The sequence below is a fragment of the Zootoca vivipara genome, chromosome 1, assembly GCF_963506605.1.
Source record: "Zootoca vivipara chromosome 1, rZooViv1.1, whole genome shotgun sequence".
Taxonomy (NCBI): Eukaryota; Metazoa; Chordata; class Lepidosauria; order Squamata; family Lacertidae; genus Zootoca; species Zootoca vivipara.
Window position 1 is genome coordinate 21700166 of NC_083276.1, and position 22931 is coordinate 21723096.

The window sequence follows — 22931 nt, forward strand, 5'->3', positions numbered from 1 at the left end:
CTTTCAAGTTCCCTGTCACAGTGCTGCACCTTTAACATTAAAAGAAGATAGAGCTTCAAAATGCAATAACCTCTCTTTATTTTTATTTTTGGAAGGGGAAAGCAGGAGAGCTGAACCAGCTGTTAAATGAAGCAAAATCAATGCAGGAAAAGGCTGTTGCTTTTCAGCAGGAGAGAGATAAAGTCATGTTAGCACTCAAGCAGAAACAAATGGAGACTAGTGCCCTACAGAATGAGGTATGCAAGAGTTGCCAACCTTTGGGGGCTTGTGAGAATATTTGCAAACTGAACAAACTCTTGGGTGTCACACCCACCCCTAATCCAAGTACACACTGCGGCCAGGTCTGTAGGTTGCAATATAATGCTCCTTGCAGGCTTAATTGCGGGTGGGGAAGCAGGGGACTCTGGGCACCAGGGAAAGTCTCCGTAGAAACATGTGGCACCATCGAAGGATGAAAATTGAGTGAGTGAAAGAGTGGGTAGCTGAGGGTGAATAAGAAAAGCTGAAGCAACGTGTCCTCAATTAATTACACAGATACAGCATTTACGTGATAAGGAGCAGCGTCTGAATCAAGAATTGGAGAGATTGCGCAATCACCTTTTAGAAAGGGAAGACACTTCCACACGAGAAGCTTTAGCAGCTGAGGATCGGGAATCTAAGCTTAAAAAGAAGGTCCAGGTTTTGGAAGAAAAGCTGCAGTTTTCATCAACTGCAGTGGAGAATGCCAGGTATTAACTTTGCTTCCTTTAGCCTTATTGGTACCCAGAATCCTAGTCAGCAGCTGTTGTTGTTGTTTAGTCGTTTAGTCGTGTCCGACTCTTCGTGACCCCATGGACCATAGCACGCCAGGCACTCCTGTCTTGCACTGCCTCCCGCAGTTTGGTCAAACTCATGTTCGTAGCTTTGAGAACACTGTCCAACCATCTTGTCCTCTGTCGTCCCCTTCTCCTTGTGCCCTCCATCTTTCCCAGCATCAAGGTCTTTTCCAAGGATTCTTCTCTTCTCATGAGGTGGCCAAAGTATTGGAGCCTCAGCTTCACGATCTGTCCTTCCAGGGAGCACTCAGGGCTGATTTCCTTAAGAATGGATTGGTTTGATCTTCTAGCAGTCCATGGGACTCTCAAGAGTCTCCTCCAGCACCATAATTCAAAAGCATCAATTCTTCGGCGATCAGCCTTCTTTATGGTCCAGCTCTCACTTCCATATATCACTACTGGGAAAACCATAGCTTTAACTATACGGACCTTTGTCGGCAAAGTGATGTCTCTGCTTTTTAAGATGCTGTCTAGGTTTGTCATTGCTTTTCTCCCAAGAAGCAGGCGTCTTTTAATTTCGTGACTGCTGTCACCATCTGCAGTGATCAAGGAGCCCAAGAAAGTAAAATCTCTCACTGCCTCCATTTCTTCCCCTTCTATTTGCCAGGAGGTGATGGGACCAGTGGCCATGATCTTGGTTTTTTTGATGTTGAGCTTCAGACCATATTTTGCGCTCTCCTCTTTCACCCTCATTAAAAGGTTCTTTAATTCCTCCTCACTTTCTGCCATCAAGGTTGTGTCATCTGCATATCTGAGGTTGTTGATATTTCTTCCGGCAATCTTAATTCCGGCTTGGGATTCATCTAGTCCAGCCTTTCGCATGATGAATTCTGCATATAAGTTAAATAAGCAGGGAGACAATATACAACCTTGTCGTACTCCTTTCCCAATTTTGAACCAATCAGTTGTTCCATATCCAGTTCTAACTGTAGCTTCTTGTCCCACATAGAGATTTCTCAGGAGACAGATGAGGTGATCAGGCACTCCCATTTCTTTAAGAACTTGCCATAGTTTGCTGTGGTCGACACAGTCAAAGGCTTTTGCATAGTCAATGAAGCAGAAGTAGACGTTTTTCTGGAACTCTCTAGCTTTCTCCATAATCCAGCGCATGTTTGCTATTTGGTCTCTGGTTCCTCTGCCCTTTCGAAATCCAGCTTGCACTCCTGGGAGTTCTCGATCCACATACTGCCTAAGCCTGCCTTGTAGAATTTTAAGCATAACCTTGCTAGCGTGTGAAATGAGCGCAATTGTGCGGTAGTTGGAGCATTCTTTGGCACTGCCCTTCTTTGGAATTGGGATGTAGACTGATCTTCTCCAATCCTCTGGCCATTGCTGAGTTTTCCAAACTTGCTGGCATATTGGGTGTAGCACCTTAACAGCATCATCTTTTAAGATTTTAAATAGTTCAGCTGGAATATCATCACTTCCACTGGCCTTGTTATTAGCAGTGCTTTCTAAGGCCCATTTGACTTCACTCTCCAAGATGTCTGGCTCAAGGTCAGCAACCACACTACCTGGGGTGTACGAGACCTCCATATCTTTCTGGTATAATTCCTCTGTGTATTCTTGCCACCTCTTCTTGATGTCTTCTGCTTCTGTTAGGTCCTTACCACTTTTGTCCTTGATTATGGTAATCTTTGTACGAAATGCTCCTTTCATATCTCCAATTTTCTTGAACAGATCTCTGGTTTTCCCCATTCTATTGTTTTCCTCTATTTCTTTGCATTGCTCATTTAAGAAGACCCTCTTGTCTCTCCTTGCTGTTTTTTGGAAATCTGCATTCAGTTTCCTGTATCTTTCCCTATCTCCCTTGCATTTTGCTTGCCTCCTCTCCTCCGCTATTTGTAAGGCCTCGTTGGATAGCCATTTTGCTTTCTTGCATTTCCTTTTCCTTGGGATGGTTTTCGTTGCTGCCTCCTGTATAATGTTACGAGCCTCCATCCATAGTTCTTCAGGCACTCTGTCCACCAAATCTAAATCCTTAAACCTGTTCCTCACTTCCACTGTGTATTCATAAGGGATTTGATCCAGATTGTATCTTACTGGCCCAGTGGTTTTTCCTACTTTCTTCAGTTTAAGCTGGAATTTTGCTATAAGAAGCTGATGATCTGAGTTACAGTCAGCTCCAGGTCTTGTTTTTGCTGACTGTATAGAGCTTCTCCATCTTTGGCTGCAGAGAATATAATCAATCTGATTTCGATGCTGCCCATTTGGTGATATCCATGTGTAGAGTCTTCTCTTGTGTTGTTGGAAGAGAGTGTTTGTGATGACCAGCTTGTTCTCTTGACAGAACTCTATTAGCCTTTGCCCTGCTTCATTTTGAACTCCAAGGCCAAACTTTCCAGTTGTTCCTTTTATCTCTTGATTCCCTACTTTAGCATTCCAATCCCCTGTAATGAGAAGAACATCCTTCTTTGGTGTCATTTCTAGAAGGTGTTGTAGGTCTTCATAGAATTGGTCAATTTCACTTTCTTCAGCACCGGTAGTTGGTGCATAAACTTGGATTACTGTGATGTTAAAAGGTCTGCCTTGGATTCGTATCGAGATCATTCTGTCATTTTTGAGATTGCATCCCATTACAGCTTTTGCCACTCTTTTGTTGACTATGAGGGCCACTCCATTTCTACTACGGGATTCTTGCCCACAGTAGTAGATATGATAGTCACCCGAACTGAATTCGCCCATTCCCTTCCATTTTAGTTCACTGATGCCCAGGATGTCGATATTTATTCTTGTCATCTCATTTTTGACCACATCCAGCTTACCTCCACTCATGGTTCTTACATTCCAGGTTCCTATGCAATATTTTTCTTTACAGCATCGGACTTTCCTTTCGCTTCCAGGCATATCCGCAACTGAGCGTCCTTTCGGCTTTGGCCCAGCCGCTTCATCAGCTCTGAATCTACTTGTACTTGTCCTCCGCTCTTCCTCAGTAGCATGTTGGACGCCTTCCGACCTGAGGGGCTCATCTTCCAGCGTCATAACTTTTATATGCCTGTTGTCTTTGTCCATGGAGTTTTCTTGGCAGGGATACTGGAGTGGCTTGCCAGTTCCTTCTCCAGGTGGATCACGTTTAGTCAAAACTCTCCACTATGACCTGTCCATCTTGGGTGGCCCTGCATGGCATAGCTCATAGCTTCTCTGAGTTATTCAAGCCCCTTCGCCACGACAAGGCATTGATCCATGAAGGGGAGTCAGCAGCTAGTTTTGTTGAAATGTTTTGTCCAGACATCCTATTGAGATGGGCGATGATGTGAGAACACCCTTGTATGCTTTTGTCCAGAAGTCCTGCTGGCACTTCCTTTGCTCTCTTTCAGAAAGTAATTAAAGTGTCAGACGCGGGTGGCACTGTGGGTTAAACCACAGAGCCTAGGGCTTGCCGATCAGAAGGTCGGCGGTTCGAATCTCCGCGACGGGGTGAGTTCCCGTTGCTCGGTCCCAGCTCCTGCCAACCTAGCAGTTCGGAAGCACGTCAAAGTGCAAGTAGATAAATAGGTACTGCTACAGCGGGAAGGTAAACGGTGTTTCCATGTGCTGCTCTGGTTCGCCAGAAGCGGCTTTGTCATGCTGGCCACATGACCTGGAAGCTGTATGCCAGCTCCCTTAGAATCATAGAATCATAGAGTTGGAAGAGACCACAAGGGCCATCCAGTCCAACCCCCTGCCAAGCAGGAAACACCATCAAAGCATTCTTGACATATGGCTGTCAAGTCTCTGCTTAAAGACCTCCAAAGAAGGAGACTCCACCACACTCCTTGGTAGCAAATTCCCCTGCCGAACAGCTCTTACTGTCAGGAAGTTCTTCCTAATGTTTAGGTGGAATCTTCTTTCTTGAAGTTTGAATCCATTGCTCCGTGTCCGCTTCTCTGGAGCAGCAGAAAACAATCTTTCTCCCTCCTCCATATGACATCCTTTCATATATTTGAACATGGCTATCATATCACCCCTTAACCTTCTCTTCTCCAGGCTAAACATACCCAGCTCTCTAAGCCGTTCCTCATAAGGCATCGTTTCCAGGCCTTTGACCATTTTGGTTGCCCTCTTCTGGACACGTTCCAGCTTGTCAGTATCCTTCTTGAACTGTGGTGCCCAGAACTGGACACAGTACTCCAGGTGAGGTCTGACCAGAGCAGAATACAGTGGTACTATTACTTCCCTAGATCTAGATGCTATACTCCTATTGATGCAGCCCAGAATTGCATTGGCTTTTTTAGCTGCTGCATCACACTGCTGACTCATGTCAAGTCTGTGGTCTACCAAGACTCCTAGGTCCTTTTCACATGTACTGCTCTCAAGCCAGGTGTCACCCATCCTGTATTTGTGCCTTTCATTTTTTTTGCCCAAGTGTAGTACCTTACAAGGTGCTACACCCAATATGCCAGAAAGTTTGGAAAACTCAGCAATGGCCAGAGGATTGGAGAAGATCAGTCTACATCCCAATTCCAAAGAAGGGCAGTGCCAAAGAATGCTCCAACTACCGCACAATTGCGCTCATTTCACACGCTAGCAAGGTTATGCTTAAAATTCTACAAGGCAGGCTTAGGCAGTATGTGGACCGAGAACTCCCAGAAGTGCAAGCTGGATTTCGAAAGGGCAGAGGAACCAGAGACCAAATAGCAAACATGCGCTGGATTATGGAGAAAGCTAGAGAGTTCCAGAAAAACGTCTACTTCTGCTTCATTGACTATGCAAAAGCCTTTGACTGTGTCGACCACAGCAAACTTTGGCAAGTTCTTAAAGAAATGGGAGTGCCTGATCACCTCATCTGTCTCCTGAGAAATCTCTATGTGGGACAAGAAGCTACAGTTAGAACTGGATATGGAAAAACTGATTGGTTCAAAATTGGGAAAGGAGTACGACAAGGTTGTATATTGTCTCCCTGCTTATTTAACTTATATGCAGAATTCATCATGCGAAAGGCTGGACTAGATGAATCCCAAGCCGGAATTAAGATTGCTGGAAGAAATATCAACAACCTCAGATATGCAGATGACACAACCTTGATGGCAGAAAGTGAGGAGGAATTAAAAAACCTTTTAATGAGGGTGAAAGAGGAGAGCGCAAAATATGGTCTGAAGCTCAACATCAAAAAAACCAAGATCATGGCCACTGGTCCCATCACCTCCTGGCAAATAGAAGGGGAAGAAATGGAGGCAGTGAGAGGTTTTACTTTCTTGGGCTCCTTGATCACTGCAGATGGTGACAGCAGTCACGAAATTAAAAGACGCCTGCTTCTTGGGAGAAAAGCAATGACAAACCTAGACAGCATCTTAAAAAGCAGAGACATCACCTTGCCGACAAAGGTCCGTATAGTTAAAGCTATGGTTTTCCCAGTAGTGATGTATGGAAGTGAGAGCTGGACCATAAAGAAGGCTGATCGCCGAAGAATTGATGCTTTTGAATTATGGTGCTGGAGGAGACTCTTGAGAGTCCCATGGACTGCTAGAAGATCAAACCTATCCATTCTTAAGGAAATCAGCCCTGAGTGCTCCCTGGAAGGACAGATCGTGAAGCTGAGGCTCCAATACTTTGGCCACCTCATGAGAAGAGAAGAATCCTTGGAAAAGACCCTGATGTTGGGAAAGATTGAGGGCACTAGGAGAAGGGGACGACAGAGGACGAGATGGTTGGACAGTGTTCTCGAAGCTACGAACATGAGTTTGACCAAACTGCGGGAGGCAGTGGAAGACCGGAGTGCCTGGCGTGCTATGGTCCATGGGGTCACGAAGAGTCGGACACGACTAAACGACTAAACAACAACAACAACAACAGTACCTTACATTTCTCCTTGTTAAAATTTATCTTGTTTGCTTTGGCCCAGTTGTCTAATCTGTTAAGGTCATTTTGAAGTGTGATCCTGTCCTCTGGGGTATTAGCCACCCCTCCCAATTTGGTGTCGTCTGCAAACTTGCTCAGGATGCCCTCAAGCCCATCATCCAAGTCATTGATAAAGATGTTGAATAAGACTGGGCCCAAGACAGAACCCTTGGCCAATAACGCGAGATGAGCGCCGCAACCCCAGAGTTGGTCACAACAGGACCTAATGGTCATGTGTCCCTTTACCCTTTACCTATACTACAGTCACCATGCTCAGACTTTTAACTGCAACATAGGGCCCGCTCATACATTTTTATCATTCATATTATTCCATCCTTTCTGCCTGCCTTCCCTCCTTCTCTAAAGGCAAAAGGGAATGCTGGTGCCCAGAAGAGCTTATAATTAGGGTAATGCCTGAAAAAGAAAGGGGGAAAGAAATGGTTTGCAAGGGAATTCGAAACAGGGTTGGGTGAAAGTCCTGATATTTTCAACTAGATCACGGGTCGTCAACGTTTTTATACCTACCGCCCACTAACACATCTTTCTTGATGGTAAAATTTCCTTACCGCCCACCAGTGCTCAGTGGAAGGAGGATTCAGCTTGTACCCTGGACCCCCCTACCGCCCACCTGGAATCCTGAAACGCCCACTAGTGGGCGGTAGGGACCAGGTTGACAACCCCTTAACTAGATGGTGCATCAATAATAGGATAATTCATACCTTAATGCCTGGTAGAGAGAGGTGTTTTATTCTTTAGGGTGGGACCTGAAGGGCCTTGCTTGATCTATACATGTGGTAAAGCACAAGAAAGGCTATAAGTGCTGGAGGCTTTCAGATTAGACAGAGAACATGAAAGAGGTTTTATAAAATGGTGTGGAGAAAATAGAGAGCAAAAGGGGATTTTCCTTCATAGCACTAGAACTTGCGGCCTGACAATGAAAGTGATTGGCTGATGGATCAGGATGGATCAAAGAAAGCAACAGACCTCATTTATGGAATACTTGCCGATGGTCACTGGCTAGATTATTTGAAAAGGAGCTAAGTGGAACCTCCATCTTAAGAGGTGAATCACATCTGACTGCTGGTTGTTGAGGAGCAATAGGAAGAGAGGACCATTGCCTCCATACCCTTTTTCTTGTCCTGGAAGTTCTCAGCTGGCCATTGAAAGAAGCAGGATGCTAGCCTTTACTGTCCCTGTTGGTTTGATGCAGCTGAGCTGTTACGGACTTCTCGACTTCCTCATTCAAATAGCAGAAACATACAAGTGGCAAAGCACTTGCTTTCTCATTGGCCCTTTAAAATTTGTACCTTTATTTGTATTTTCCATAAAGTATACAATCGAAACAATCCAAGAAAAGAAAAAACATTTAACTGACAATACACTTGCTTCTTTAGAGCCCAGCTTAGTATCTCATAATTTATTTAATATTTGACTATAAAAACTGGCATTTCTGTTGAGTGATGTCACTTTAATCTGGGGGTCCCCAAACTAAGGCCCGGGGGCCGGATGCGGCCCAATCACCTTCTAAATCCGGCCCGCAGACGGTCCGGGAATCAGCATGTTTTTACATGAATAGAATCTGTCCCTTTATTTAAAATGCATCTCTGGGTTATTTGTGGGGCCTGCCTGGTGTTTTTACATGAGTAGAATGTGTGCTTTTATTTAAAATGCATCTCTGGGTTATTTGTGGGGCATAGGAATTCGTTCATTTTTTTTTTCAAAATATAGTCCGGCCCCCCACAAGTTCTGAGGGACAGTGGACCGGCCCCCTGCTGAAAAAGTTTGCTGACCTCTGCGAGTTTAATCCCTCTTTTCCCCTGGGTTATAATAAGTCTGAAGAGAATGAAATACCTATATATAGCTAGAATTGCTTCCAGAAGAGAGTAGTTTGTTTTTCTAATAACAGTCTAACAACAAAATTTGATTAACTTCTTTAAAACTTTTTCGAAAGAAAGAAGAAAATTGTAAGCTCTTCTTCCTGCAAATAACATCTGCAGGAACTGATTTCATGTTTATATTTTGAAGCCGAGGTGACAACTGCCAAATATCCAGACCCCTGAAAGATCCAGGGGCAGCAGAAGTTAAGGGTTTTTTGGTGTGTGTTTTTCAAATAACTTGGTTGATTTTACATATTTTACTTCAAGCCACCAGGCTAGCATGCAGGTGGAATCCTTGCAAGAGCAGTTGAACTTTGTTACCAGGCAGAGAGATGAAACTGTCTTGCAGCTAACAATTTCTCAAGACCAAGTGAAACAGTATGCTGTGTCCCTGGCCAACCTGCAGATGGTGCTAGAGCAGTTTCAGCAGGGTAAGTTAACTTGCATTTATACTAGCTTATTTAAAAAATATAGTTAATAGTATTTTGGTGATAAAACTGAGCTATTCTCCCAGGTATCTGCTCTTCATAATTAGGCTTCTATTTTTTAAAATGCATACATACATACATCTATATATATAAAAATGTAAACTGGGCATGTGGGTGTGTCTCCACTTTTCTCCGAAACCCCTTGACCGATTGCGTTCAAATTTGGACACAACATCCCATGTGAATATGAGAGTGACCCCATACTGTTTCCTTAGACAGATGTCACACCTACACCAGGTAAAAAACCCCAAACCCCGTGTTCCAGAACTCACAACTCGCCCTAAAGTGCATGCTGGGAAAAAGAAGTCAGAAGCTGTGTCTCCGAGGGCAGGGCCAAATCATGATGTCACCCCCAGACAGGCTATAACCACCAAAACGGCCAATACCCCTTAAAGGCAGACTGTGGGAGACAGCCCGACCCCCACCGCCGCCGCACGCACCCCACGAGCCAACCCAGCCCCCTGTTTCCGCTGCCACAAACCGGACCCCGCCGGCACTACAACAACCCCACAAGGCAGGCCAGGCCCAACGGTCACCGCTGCCGCCGCTGCCCAAACCCCACCCGCCCACGACACAGCAACCCTGAGCCACCCGCTGCTGCCGCTGCCACAAACCACACCTCGTTGCTGCTGCAAAAACCAAGCAAGGCAGCCCAGGCCGAAAACAACCACACACCCCGCCGTTGCCTCCCCCCCCCCAATGCCGATTACCTGACATACAGGCCAGGATACACCGACACCGGAACCGGGGGAATTGCAGGGATGCGCAGGGGTGGGTGGGTAGGGCAGTCACAAGGATGAGCCAGGGTGGGAGAAGGAGGGGGGTACAGGGTGGGGACTGGGACCAGTCACAGGGATGTGCCAGGGGATGGGGTAAGGACGGGGAGCGATGGCTCATGGGTCGGGACAGGGTGGGGATAGTCACAGGGATGAACTGGGGGTGGGGGGAGGGGGCAGAATAGGTATTGGGTCGGGACAGAGTGGGGGCAGTCACAGGGATGACCCACAGCAACGCGTGGCCAGGCCAGCTAGTACATATATAAAAATAAAAGTACATACTGTATTTTATTTTTAGAAGAGAAAGCTATGTATTCAGCCGAGCTACATAAACACCAAAGGCAGACTGAAGAATGGAAGAAAAAAACAGAGCAACTAGAAGATAAAGTAGTTTCATTGCAGGTAATGTTTGAAATGGTTCTATAATGCAGCCTCGTTTCTTTTAACTTTTAACTGGCATGGCAAAATAACCACAGCAGCAGCGGACAGCAGCGGACAGATGGGAAAGGGTGGAAGGCAGCAGAAATAAGATACTAGATTATTTCTATAGAAAGGTATGAGGAAATATTGGGGGAAAGGATTTGAGAGAGGAATAGAATCTGCCTGATCATGCTGTTAAATATTTTCTGCATGCCAAGACCAAAATTCTTCCCATAGGGGAGGAACATGATTTTTGGAAAGGTGTATGCCTTGAGAGTTTGAAAATAGGTGGTAGACCTGCAGTAAATCAAACTGCAGTCACAATTTTATATAAATAAAGGGTCAGCCCTACCATGCAGTGAGGTGAAGTGAACTATTTAAGGCCGTCCCAGCAGGTGTAGAATACAAGACCCAGAGTTCTTAGTAAGATGCCAGAAATTACGTTCAGCTCTATTAATCACATATGGTAAGAATTCACCCATTTTGGTGGCATCACTCAAGGAATATAATGCTTAAAGGAAACTTTAAAAAGTTTGACCTGAGTTATACTGGTATGTATGTGTTTAATCCATTTGGCTAGCCTGATTATAAACTCTGTTCTGCTGTATTGGTAGCATAGTTATCACAGTATATGGTTGCTATGATGATCTACCTCATCTTACAGGAAAACCTGGAGGAAGCAAACGCAGCATTACAATCTGCATCAAGGCTAGCAGAGCAGCTAGATCTTAAAGAGGATCAAATTGAGGACCTTAAAAAACAAGGTAACAGAATTTGGTAGCAATGCACCAAAACCGGAAGGTATCTTTGTTGGCCTATAAGAAAAATTACAAAATGCATTTTGGGGGCAGTGCCTTTTACTAGGCCAACAAAAATGTCGCAAAACAGTGTGCAAGCTTTCAAGACCTCCAAAATTCTTCATCAGGCTAGATCAGGCATCCCCAAACTGTGGCCCTCCAGATGTTTTGGCCTACAACTCCCATGATCCCTAGCTAACAGGACCAGTGGTCAGGGATGATGGGAATTGTAGTCCAAAACATCTGGAGGGCCAAAGTTTGGGGATGCCTGGGCTAGATGGTAAACAGGAGGCCTTGGCGCAAACCGAAGCCTGCATAACACCTAGCAGAGCCTCACTTGTATGTCTGCTTCCTTCTCTCACATTCCATCAACACTGCGGCTCCACCGGTGCAGTGGACTGTGCTGCATGCAATGGAGCTTCTTCATCTTTTGTCCCCTTCAACCTCCCATGCACCCTCAAAACCAACTCTAGAGGGTTAGGGGACGCTCTGGAGCAGAATCGGGGTGGGAGGAAAGGAAACGTCAATCTTGTTGTACCAGTGGAACCCCACTGGTGCAGCATTGGATGCAGCCCTTAAACTTTTGCCAAATGCAGACATATGGCTTCACCCCCTCCTCACCAGTTTTTAATCTGCATCTCTGGAGATACTAAAGCCAGCTGCTTACCGGTTCTCTCTCCATCGTAAGGTAAAACACACAGGTTCCTGGGCAAGTGGAAGAAGGAACAAATACAAGCTAATGCTCTACTGTAGATCATTTTTTGGTGGTGTACTAGATAGAGTTCCAAATGCAGCTCTATATCATATACGTACATACCGGTATACATATACAGCCATTTTTGTGTGCACCCGAACATAAATCTTACTCTGAACTACTCAACAGAAAAGTTTGTCAGAAATTCAACAACATTGCAAGGGTGAACTTTTAGCCAGTTTGGTGATTCAGTCTAGGAAAACACCAGTGGAGTTCCAGTCATGCAACAGGCTTTCTGAGTCCTCTTCCACTGCAGCCTCCTGTGACCCCTGGAAGTCTGCTTTTGAAGGCCAAGGGTGCCTCTGAAATGACATGGGATTCAGGCCCCAGGAGTTGGAATGGCAGGCAGCATGGAGAACACTGCACAAAGGAAGTGCCTTTCCAATCACACAAGGCTTTGGATCTGTATTATCCTATATTCCTCATGTTAAGAGAATTCAAAGTTCTTACTTTTAAATCAGTCATTCAACTAAATTGCAAGTGGTTCAACTAATACCTGCCTGGAAGGTGGAAGGTTCCCAAATGGGACCAACATTCCCAGGGAGAGAAAAGTTTCATTGTCAGAATGAGCATACTGGAGCATTGTGTAATTGTAGAGAAGGGATTGGGGTATTCACATGCTGTGTTGTGTGTATGAACAGAGAGGAGAGACTGACGACCTGCCATGACTTCACCTGATTTGTAGTCTCTGGTTTGGCTCTTGTTTTTCCAGTTTCCCTGGATGGGCGGGGTATAAATAATAAATTACTATATATTTCCTTAGCTATATTCACTTGAACATGTGCAGTCCCTGATAACAACAGTGGACTATATTCCAGAGATGCCATACTTGTCTTGGCTGTAGGCCCCCTCCATAGCTAAACAGCAGTGGAATATCACGGACCTTTTTTTTGAACAAACTATGAGCAGAATCAAAATAGGAGATTTATGGGGATAATAATAAATGGCCTACCTTACAGAGTTGCAAAGATTACTGAGCTAATATGCACAAAAATGTTTTCAGCACTTTAAAGCCTAGTGTAGAAGCCATTTTGGCATATAAGCTATATATTTGTATGTGTGCTATGTTACTAAGTAGTGTGGAGCCACAATGAAGTTAAATGCTGTTTTTCTCCAGAGAGGGCTCATGAATTCGCTTTTCCAAAAACAATTAGATCCTCTGATTTGCTTACAAATTCACTCACGTGCCAACAATAATGTAAATTGTAAAATTAAGGTGCCCTCTTTCCCTGCTGTGCCTTGTACGCATAAATCCAGTCTACAGAATCTCATGTTGGGTTTGCTTACAATGTAAACTTCCGGGGGGGGGGGGCCTGGTAAGCACTCCAAAGTTTTGATTAAATGCTTTTGTAATGTATTTTCTTTAACACGCAACTTGGCCAGACAGTAGAAGGATTTGCCAGGAGAAACCTTTTTTCTTTCTTTTTTTCTTTCGTTTTTGCCTTGTGACAGAATTTGAAATGAAATATAAGCCAGTTTAAGATTAATGGTTTCTTGATAGGACAGCCCAATGGTATTAATAGGGACTTCTATTTTAGCAAAACGTAATTAAGGCTCTTTTTGTGGGAAAATTATTTATAACTTAGTCGTGCCTTAATAGACACTTCTCATAATACGTGCTGGAGAATTAATATCATCAGCCAATCCAAACATACTGCCAAACCCTATGGATCCTTCATCATGCAAATCTATAATTGTGTCTCCCTTCTGCTTTCATGTTATGGGGAGTTACTTTTTTATTTTAATGTGATGCTCAATTAACCATTGGATTTGCAAAAATAGCCCTTGGAGTTCTGTCAGGTCCCTGTGGCCTGCTCTTTTGAATGTCTCTGAGTAACAAGGCACGACCTAAAGGTAGTAGCACTTGTGCACATTTCTGGAGATTGGTTCACGCAAGGTAGTCCCCATGCAAATCACATCAGTCCTGTGAGCAAGGCTGTGCAAAGATGCTGCTGCAGTATCTATTAAGCTGGGTGAGAGTGTTAAGCACTTGATCTTCGTTTCAGTTTGTAGCCTACCTTATTCCTGATGGCTCAGGGCTGATGACCATTAAAGATGCTCCAAATTTTATATTTTTATATTTTTAATCAGTGTTGAGATGCTGAATTTGGAATGTCTTCAGGAGAGAATATCCTCCAGTTCACACTAGTCTCTCTGCCGCATTGTCTGGTTGTTTTCTTTGCTCTTCATTTGGGGAGGGGGCAGGGGGAGAAATGTAACTGTAATTTTTACAATCATACTTCCCAGTTAGGAAAGGAATCTCAAAAGATATAAAAGCTCTTAGAGGATTCATCATATGTTTGAAGTTTTGTTTTTTAACAGACTAAAAGACTTCACCTTCCTCTTCTATTAGTGGTTATGGAGGGTATAAAGAAATTTGGCCATGGCAAATCAGCAGCCACATTGCAAGAAAACTATTATATTTACCCCTTGGTTATATAAACATTGCCCTAAATTCCAGCTGTGTGACTGCAGTCTGGATTTTTATAGCTGAAGTAGGATAATGTCACGTAAAGCACACACTGCATCTTGCAACCAAATATCAAAGTGTTTATTCCCCCTTTTTACCTTTTGAAATGCCCTGTTGGAATTGGCACACACAACTTCTTGCTGTAATCAGATAGTAAACTAAATTGGCTGGCTGGTCAAATATTCAGTGAAATAACTTTGTCGGTGGCAGCTTATTTTATACCATTATGATGCCATTTGTTAACCAGGGAAGGAATGAAGATTGCCACTGCCCTAACCCTGCAGCAACTGGGGGGCAAATACTGGCAAAATAGTTCCTATGTTCCATTTGCTATATACCTGCAGCATCTTCCAATAGGAACCCAAAGTGTTGCCCATGGTAAAAGTTGCTGCCTAGTACTACACATATCTTACTGCAGGGTTCTGCAAGGAATTGATTGAGTAGCTTTTGAAAGAACTAAAAGTATCGTTTTAATTAAAGTTCACCAAGTCCTTCTCCAAGCAGTTCATTAAATGATGGAAAGTAGGGGGAAGGCAAAACACTTTTTTGTGCTGATAAACTTAAAGGTTTTAAACATACAACATGATTATCTGCCTGAGCAATGAAATCTTTTGATCAGTCCAGTATCCAGGTGCTGTTCTGTACCCATATAGTAGGAGGAGACTACTGTTAATTTAAGTTTAGAATTCAAAAGCCACAAGAAGAGTAGAGTCTCACCCATTAACCTTCAAGGCTGAATAATTATGCGTATAATAACTAGTTCCCAGCATTCCCTATCTTTATTACTCTCTTGTCAGCACCCTGCATCACCCTACTGTGAATGAGAAATAGAACACTGAGAAGGGTTATGCAGATAAGCACTGAGAATTCTCAGTGATGCTACTGCATTCTGCAAGAAAGTAAAAGATCTTCAGTCTAAAGAGAGAGGCAAAGCCTGCTTCTTGCTTCAGAATATGATATTACCCAATGGTGTACTTGAGCGTATGCCATGACCTTATACCAGATAAGTAAATGTTTCGTTCTTTGTAAATTTGTTCCTTCCGGAGAAAAGTAAAGCACTGCATTGGGCAGGGGCAAAACTACCCCAGTGATGATGGAAGAAGACAGCACAGCAATAGGGGAAGGGGAAATTCTCTTCCTAATCTGCCTGTCAGCAGCTGCCATCTGCCAGAAGGGAAGAGCATTATTTTCTGGACGCTTCTATCTTTCTTAGCACACTTGGTCAGTTTGAATTGAACAGGAGCTAGAACTAGGTTTGACTATGCTTGTAGCAGTGGCTTCAGATGGATGAGACGGCTGGGGATAGAAGAATTCTGCACCTCTTACTTTTCACTCTCGCATTCTTTCTTTTTTTAAAATGGCTGTCAGTATAGTAGGTAGAAGAAGTTGCAGACCATCTTTACCCTTTACCTTTTGTGGAATGGTGGGTAAGGATTGGTACAGGGTTGAAGAAATTTTTCCTAGGTAGCTAGCTTAGCAGTGATAGTAAACATTTTGGCAATTGTGCCACAAGGAGTGTCATACAGACAAGAGAGAATGTCTGCAGAAGGAAGGATGGAGAACAAAGCAGATCAGGATCTCTTGGTAGATCTCTGAATGATTTGTTAGATTAGCAAGGATTTCTGACTCTCAGTTGTTTAGCAGTTGGGAACAGCAGGCACATTTCCCTCTTTAAATAACGATTCTGAAATGAAGAAAATTTGGGGTAACCGGGAGCAGACTTATATGTGAAAGGAAGGACTATGAGCTCAGTTCAGTCTGGGTACCGAAAACAAATTCCTATGCTCAGAATGTTCTTTGGGGCACTCTGTTCTAACTCTGTGTCTCTTGTACCTGGCTTTGCCTGCTAGATCTTGAGTTTCTGTTTAAAAAAGAGGATATTTTACAGGCCTAAAGTCTGCCTACCCCTGCTCTAATGCACACTAACAGTATGAATTCAAGTGGTGGTGGTGCATATTGAGTTGGGTTGGGGATGGGATTGGAGCTCTCCTTCCCTTCCCCCAACCATCAGACATGACGAATGCTAGTATAAAAAAATAATGAAGGAGACTGAATTTAAAAAATCTTATTTATACAAGAAAACATATAATGTCCTGTTGAACAGTGGCCAGATACATTCCCAGACACAGATTTGTTGGCCCAAGCTGCTAAAGGCTTTTTAAATGGATTGTTTTGGCAGGACAAATTATATTAATGGAAAAACATAAGAAAGACCAGATGCAGGTTTTTGAATTTCCATAAATGGTTAACAGATTACAGGAGAACATTGTAAACATCTCGTCTACAGAAGCCCATGCTGAAAGTTGGCTCTATTCTGTCCTGCATCATATTATATTCAGAAACAGATATTATGGCAGAATTAGCCAGTAATGGAGAAAAGGTGCTTGGATTTTACAACCTAGCAGTTAATTGTAGATGTATAATATCAAGCTGAATATTATATCATTTATAAAAGCAATAATTTATCAAGAAATCTTTTTTTGTTTGTTTCATTTATATTCATCCTTACTTCCAAACAGTTTGAGGTACTCCCGCCTTCTTTTATCATAGCAGCATCCCTGTGATGTAGGTTGGGCTGAAAGATAGTAGGTGTTCGCAGGTCATTCAGTGAGATCTTCATAGCCCAATGGAGATTTAAACTTGAATCTCCGCAGTCCTAGTCTGATACACTAGTCTGGTTTTACTTTTGTAGTTTTATTTATATCAAAGAAAAGACAGAGGAGTGATTGAGTACTTTGTTTCAATCTGACTTCAACATTAGCTAAAATTGCCCTTGCCTATTTTTTTATTCTTTAATTGCACATCCAGTGGGTAGTATCCAAGTAACTCATTCCATCAGCACAAGAATTTCCATTTGTGTAACAGAACTTCCCCTGCATGCTCCCTAAAACTGTTCTGGGGTTTCTCACAACCCTCCAGAGCTGGTTTGGGGAGGATACAGGTTGCATGTGGAGGTGGGGGAGTTCCATTGCGCAAGCAGAAATTGTTGGGGTGAGTTAGTTGGGACACCACTCAGTTTGTTTTAAAGCTTCATTCTTATATAGTTGCCCAAAAAGTTAATTAAATACTGCCAAATGGTTGTTGATTCTTATAATCTTTTATCTTCTCAAATGGTGAATCTTGATCATAGGTGTAAGTGTAGTTTGTAAAAGAAACTTTCATATATATATATATATATATATATATATATATATATATATATATATATGTAGTCCACCAGACCTATTTAAACAAAAAATCAACATGTACTCACAATGACTGGATTATCAAATCCTAGCTTTTTCAACCAGGATATGCAAAATTTCTGTGCACCCAAGCACAGTTGGGTGAGAGGGAAGCTAAGCAGGAAGCTACAGTTCTCCGCAGCTTCTCATGCAGTCTGATATGGGAGTTATGTTCAACCAATTTGCAAAAGTCCATTTTAAACCATGGTTTTGTGCACTAGCTTGTTTGGACACCATTAGCCATAGTTCCCAGTTTGGACTGAATGTGAAGCTATTGTTAATTGTGGCTTCCTGGCTTATTTCCTTGCTTGTATGAATAGAGGAACAAAGGGGTTGTGTGTGGAGTTCAAATATATACTGCTTTATTAAGCCCGGATTTGTCTAACTTAACACTCTCTGTAAACTGCTTTGAGGGTTGTTGTTTTTCCTAGCCATGTGTTTTAGATTTGTCCTGCTGCCCCTGACTTACTCCACACAGTGGCTCAGTTTGCATGTTGCATAAAATCACAGTGAGTGTCTAACTGTGGGTTAAAATGGACAAACAACATGCTGATGCACACTGTTCAGAACTCCTGCTTCGCTTTCCCCCATTCCTGGACATGCTGCCCTGTGAGCAACAACTCCCCAACCTTGGTTTGTTGTTAAGATGGCCAAGAGCCAGGGAACAGCAGAGTAGAAACTTTTGAGTAGTGTGTACCATTTGAAGTGACTTGCGAACACAGCCTATGTCAGGGTAATGTGACAGGTATTTTAACACAAATTGAAAAGTAAAGCTTTTTCCACATGTTTCTCTGAAACAACTCTTACGTAGTATTTGCTCTGTGCCAATTTATAATCCTTTTCATTGTGTAGAAATTTGGACAGATTGCTTCAAACTGTAAAAAGCAAAAAGGCATCATTATAATCCTTGCCTTGCTTTTATTGTATCAGCAAAAGCTAGGGAACATGATTCATTGTAAAAACCCAGGTTTTCCATTTTAGGATGGAAAAATGGGACTGGGATAGAGTTTTGACCCATGATTTTTCAGCAGAATGGATAAAAGGGAAGCTAAACTCATATTTGCACAACACATATTTTTGAGAAACTCTTCCGCTAGGTTTTGTTTATAAAATTATTATAGCAAAAGTTTGTTTCCCTGTAGGTGAACTCAAACAAGAAATGTTAGAAGATGCACAGAATAAGCTAATGAACCTCATCAATAGCACAGAAGGAAAAGTGGACAAGTGAGTGATTTTTAAGTGTTTTTAATTTGAAAGTAAAGTTATTTGGAGAAGTACAAGCTTGGCACAGTAAAATAATGGCTGTGGTGGCATCTGATATTGTTAAAACAGGCTGGGTGGTTATTCAATTAAGTTTTACTTAGAGTAGACCCATTGAAATAAACGAACATGACTAAGCTCAGTTCATTAATTTCAGTGGGTCTAATGTGAGTAAAAGTTTGTTTAATGTTATCTCCCTTTTATTAAGGCTGTGACATTCAATTGACTTATTACTAAAAAATTGATTAAAGAACATTCAGATTATTTTTAAAAGGGTCCCCAATGAGCTGATTGGCAAGGAGCTGTATCGGTGCTTCCGAAGCAGGGAGACACCATGAACCAGAAACTCAAAAAGTTTGCTTTTTGTTGCCTCTCACACATTGCCTCAGCAGCTATTGGAGTCGGGTCTGCTCTGCTCTACCTCCCTTCCTTCCTCCTGTCTTCGTCAGTCCCATATTCCTACCTGCCTCTCTTTGCTCACTGCTTTCCCTTCTGCCTCCTCCCTCCCTCCCTTTTCTTTCTCCTGCAACTCTCCCTGGCTCTCTCCATCTTTCTTCCCTCTGAGCCCTGCTGAACACTCCACTCACACTTCTAATAGTGACACCTGGCTAATTGGGGAGGAGCCCCTGCAGGGCTGCTGTGATGTCCCATGTCAGTGACCAGATTCCTCCACCGAGGCACCCAGAAGAGTTCTATGCCTTGTCCAGCCACCCAGAGCAGCGGAGGAATGACCTGGGAATGCACATGTGGGTGGGTGGGCACTTAGCCACTTGGAACCAGAGTTGAGAGACGTGAGTTTTGCACACACACACGCACACGGCCTGCACCCTTGTTGTGGGCCAACTTAACCAACCCTAAGTACACACCTGAGAATAAAGAGAGATACTCAGTTCAGCCTTGTGTCATATGGTCAGCATAGGACTATATACTGTATTAGTTTTCACCCCCTTTCCAAAATAAAGGTTTTAATTTAGCTTTCTGGTTGATATTAACTACAGTCACACAAGGATTCCCTGCCACAGCAGTTTGTGTTTCTAGGGAACTATATCCATAAGGTTCCTGACCTGTAAATTCCTACAGGAGTACCCCTTGGGATTTAGCTCCTACCACAAGATGGCCTCATTTCAACTTCAGCTGATGATTAATGAATTAAATATCTGGGCAGTACTTCCCTTTTCCTCACATGCATGCTTAACTTGACTTACCTTTTCGCTCAGGAGTTTAACTTGCCTGTCCACTTTATGCCTTTACCTTTTCCTTTGTCACTGGGGCTGAGATGGTTCTTCAACTGGGCTCCCCTCATGTTCTTTGTACTGATGAATCATCAGGATGATAGGGTGCCATAAACAAGGCTTTGGAGTGGAAAAGGCGCTCCATCCTCTCTTTTCTCTGTTACTAGCAATGCCAAGCGATGTTTTGACTGCTTTTGTGTCCCCTTTGGTAGAGTCTTGATGAGGAATCTCTTCGTTGGACATTTCCACACCCCAAAGAATAAACGTCATGAAGTGCTAAGGCTGATGGGAAGTATCCTGGGAATAAAAAAGGATGAATTAGAACAGGTAATTCTGATATGTCTCATTGCTATTTCCCCCCCTCTCCTGCAATATCAATACACTAGCATGCTGTCTTCTTTTGCTGGGTTAGGCACAAGGGACAGCCAGTCATCTACTATTCTGGAATGGAACAAGATGTATATTTTCTAAACATGTTACAATGTTTACCATTATTTTAATAATATAAAATCCACGCAAAAATGTAAATGTTGACCAAAGGACTACATCTGTTGATGTTGATCGTGTGGCTTAAATTCTTACATACGTAACCAGATTGTCTGTTTGAAAGTAGCTTTCTCAGTGTATATAGTTTTTGTTCTGGCTGAAATTTTTACACAAGTAAATTTTATAAACAAACTTTGGTTGGTTTGTTCTTTAATAAAATTGAAGTAAAGATTCTGTTTGATACTAAGTTTTAGAAGTAGGTGTGGATTGTAACCTTTTCTTTCTGTTTTAAATTGCTCTCTAGTTGCTGTCAGAAGATCAAAAAGGTGTTACTCGGTGGGTGACTGGGTGGTTCGGTGGAGGAGGTGCTGGATCAAAGAGTGTCCCCAACACACCTCTGAGACCAACCCATCACTCAGTTTTCAACAGTGTAAGTATTTTCCATTGTCTGCTTTTGTATAGAAAATGCAGGACTTCCATATTATAACTGCTGTCAACCTAGGTCATTGTTACACTTGCAGAAGGCTTGAAGGTGTTTGCATTTTATAACCAGTGTCAAATAACTTGATTGTGTTAAAATTAGAACCATATTGCTACTAGGATAGTTGTGCACCATCTTGAACAGATGAGCCAGGTGTATATCATTTATTTCCCGAAATGTTTATATGGGGTTAATTTGTCTCCACCCTTTCAGTCTTTCTCAGAGCTATTTGTGAAGTTCCTTGAAACTGAATCCCGTCCAACTCTTCCCCCACCAACACTCTCTGTTCATGACATGAAACCTTTAGCATCAACAGGAATCAACAAAGCCACTGTTAGTCCTTCTAGCAACATTGCAGGTAGTGTATTTTTATATTCCTAATACACAAAATGTTACTTTGAATCTGAGTGATGACTTGTTGATTGTTGTCTTTCCAAGTTTATATTTATTTGGATGCACAGTGTAAGGAGGATGACAAGTAAAATAAGAAGAATTTTCTCCTTGCGAAGTTACAGCTGGGGATAGCAAAGCGATAACCATTGTGTGACCTGAAAGCCACTGTTCTCTTACCATTTTTTTTTACTGCAAGGCCATGAATTTTAACCTGGATTTCCAGGTTGCAATGTAGCAACAAATAAATACTATATGATGCTGATGGATGAGTTAAATAGGCCTTGCAGAATATGGTTTTTGATATAACTTTGAAACTAAACTTTAGTCGTTGTGAATGTTTGGTTTCAAATTGTTGCAGTAAAGCTGGAGAATTTCCAGTCTGAAAGCTTATCTTTGAAAGTTTACATTTTTAAATAAATTTATGTTTTATATGCCTTTTGTCCTCGTTGCTTGAAGGTGCCATATTTTGTTTGGCAGTCACCCAGTTTTCTTGTCTGGACAAAATGTTCAAAGGGACTTTGTCCACACAGGAACAGGATTATTGTCCTATAGAACCAGACACCCATTCTATATCCCAGAATTGTTTGGGTTTTTAAGATTTCTTTTATATATTAAGAATAGGTTATCAGACATAAATACATTCTTTCAAGGTTTCACTCAGTGAGCAAAAGATTTATCTGTGACCTTGATGTTAACTCCTGACAGACTTTCTTCTTCTTCTTTTAGAAGAAAAACAATATTTCTGTTCATAGGCTTGTAGTTAAAGCTTTACAAGGTCTAATTCACACAAAATGGTGTTGCAACTGCATTGTGAATTCTCCAGGTGGAAATCTTTGTGTGTGCAGAATCTTGCCACACTGATCTGATTACAACTGATAATTTATTTATCTTTTGGTGGGGTTGCTTTTCCAGAGACCATTGCACTTACTGTTTGCATGATTTTCACGAGGGTGTGTCTGCAGTGTTCAAAGTGCAAAGGAAAGATGATAGCCTTTGGCTGTAACTAATAGCTTGTTGGGACCCAGGTGGCGCTGTGGGTTAAACCACTGAGCCTAGGGCTTGCTGATCAGAAGGTCGGCGGTTCGAATCCCTGTGACGGAGTGAGCTCCTGTTGCTTGGTCCCAGCTCCTGCCAACCTAGCAGTTTGAAAGCACGTCAAAATGCAAGTAGATAAATAGGAACCGCTACAGCGGGAAGGTAAGCGGTGTTTCCATGTGCTGCTCTGGTTTGCCAGAAGCGGCTTTGTCATGCTGGCCACATGACCTGGAAGCTATACGCCGGCTCCCTCGGCCAATAATGCGAGATGAGCGCGCAACCCCAGAGTCGGTCACGACTGGACCTAATGGTCAGGGGTCCCTTTACCTTTACCCTTAATAGCTTGTTGGTTGGCAGCAGTAATCAGCTCCTCTTGGGGAAAGAAGTGGTCCTCCTGGCTTTGAAAGTGGCTGTGGTGAAAGGGCCCTGGAAAGAGGGAAAGGGGAAAACAACTCATTAGGTTTTCTCAGATCTACAGGTGAAACTCAGAAAATTAGAATATCGTTGAAAAGTGCATTTATTTCAGTAATGCAACTTGAAAGGTGAAACCAATATATGAGATAGATGCATGACATGCAAAGCAAGATATGTCAAGCCTTTATTTGT

The 22931-nt window shown here is 42.7% G+C and overlaps 1 protein-coding gene across 3 annotated transcripts in view; it reads left to right on the forward strand.

The window, feature by feature from the left end:
• TRIP11 (thyroid hormone receptor interactor 11) overlaps window positions 1-22931 on the forward strand; it is a 42808-nt gene that overhangs the window by 17330 nt on the left and 2547 nt on the right. For all 3 annotated transcript variants that reach the window (XM_035107268.2, XM_060272246.1, XM_035107276.2), the window contains 9 exons: window positions 96-236; window positions 535-728; window positions 8777-8940; window positions 10072-10175; window positions 10858-10957; window positions 18581-18662; window positions 20143-20257; window positions 20721-20846; window positions 21111-21255. In XM_035107268.2, coding sequence (XP_034963159.1) covers window positions 96-236; window positions 535-728; window positions 8777-8940; window positions 10072-10175; window positions 10858-10957; window positions 18581-18662; window positions 20143-20257; window positions 20721-20846; window positions 21111-21255 — 1171 coding nt within the window. The remainder of the gene's footprint in view (window positions 1-95; window positions 237-534; window positions 729-8776; window positions 8941-10071; window positions 10176-10857; window positions 10958-18580; window positions 18663-20142; window positions 20258-20720; window positions 20847-21110; window positions 21256-22931) is intronic.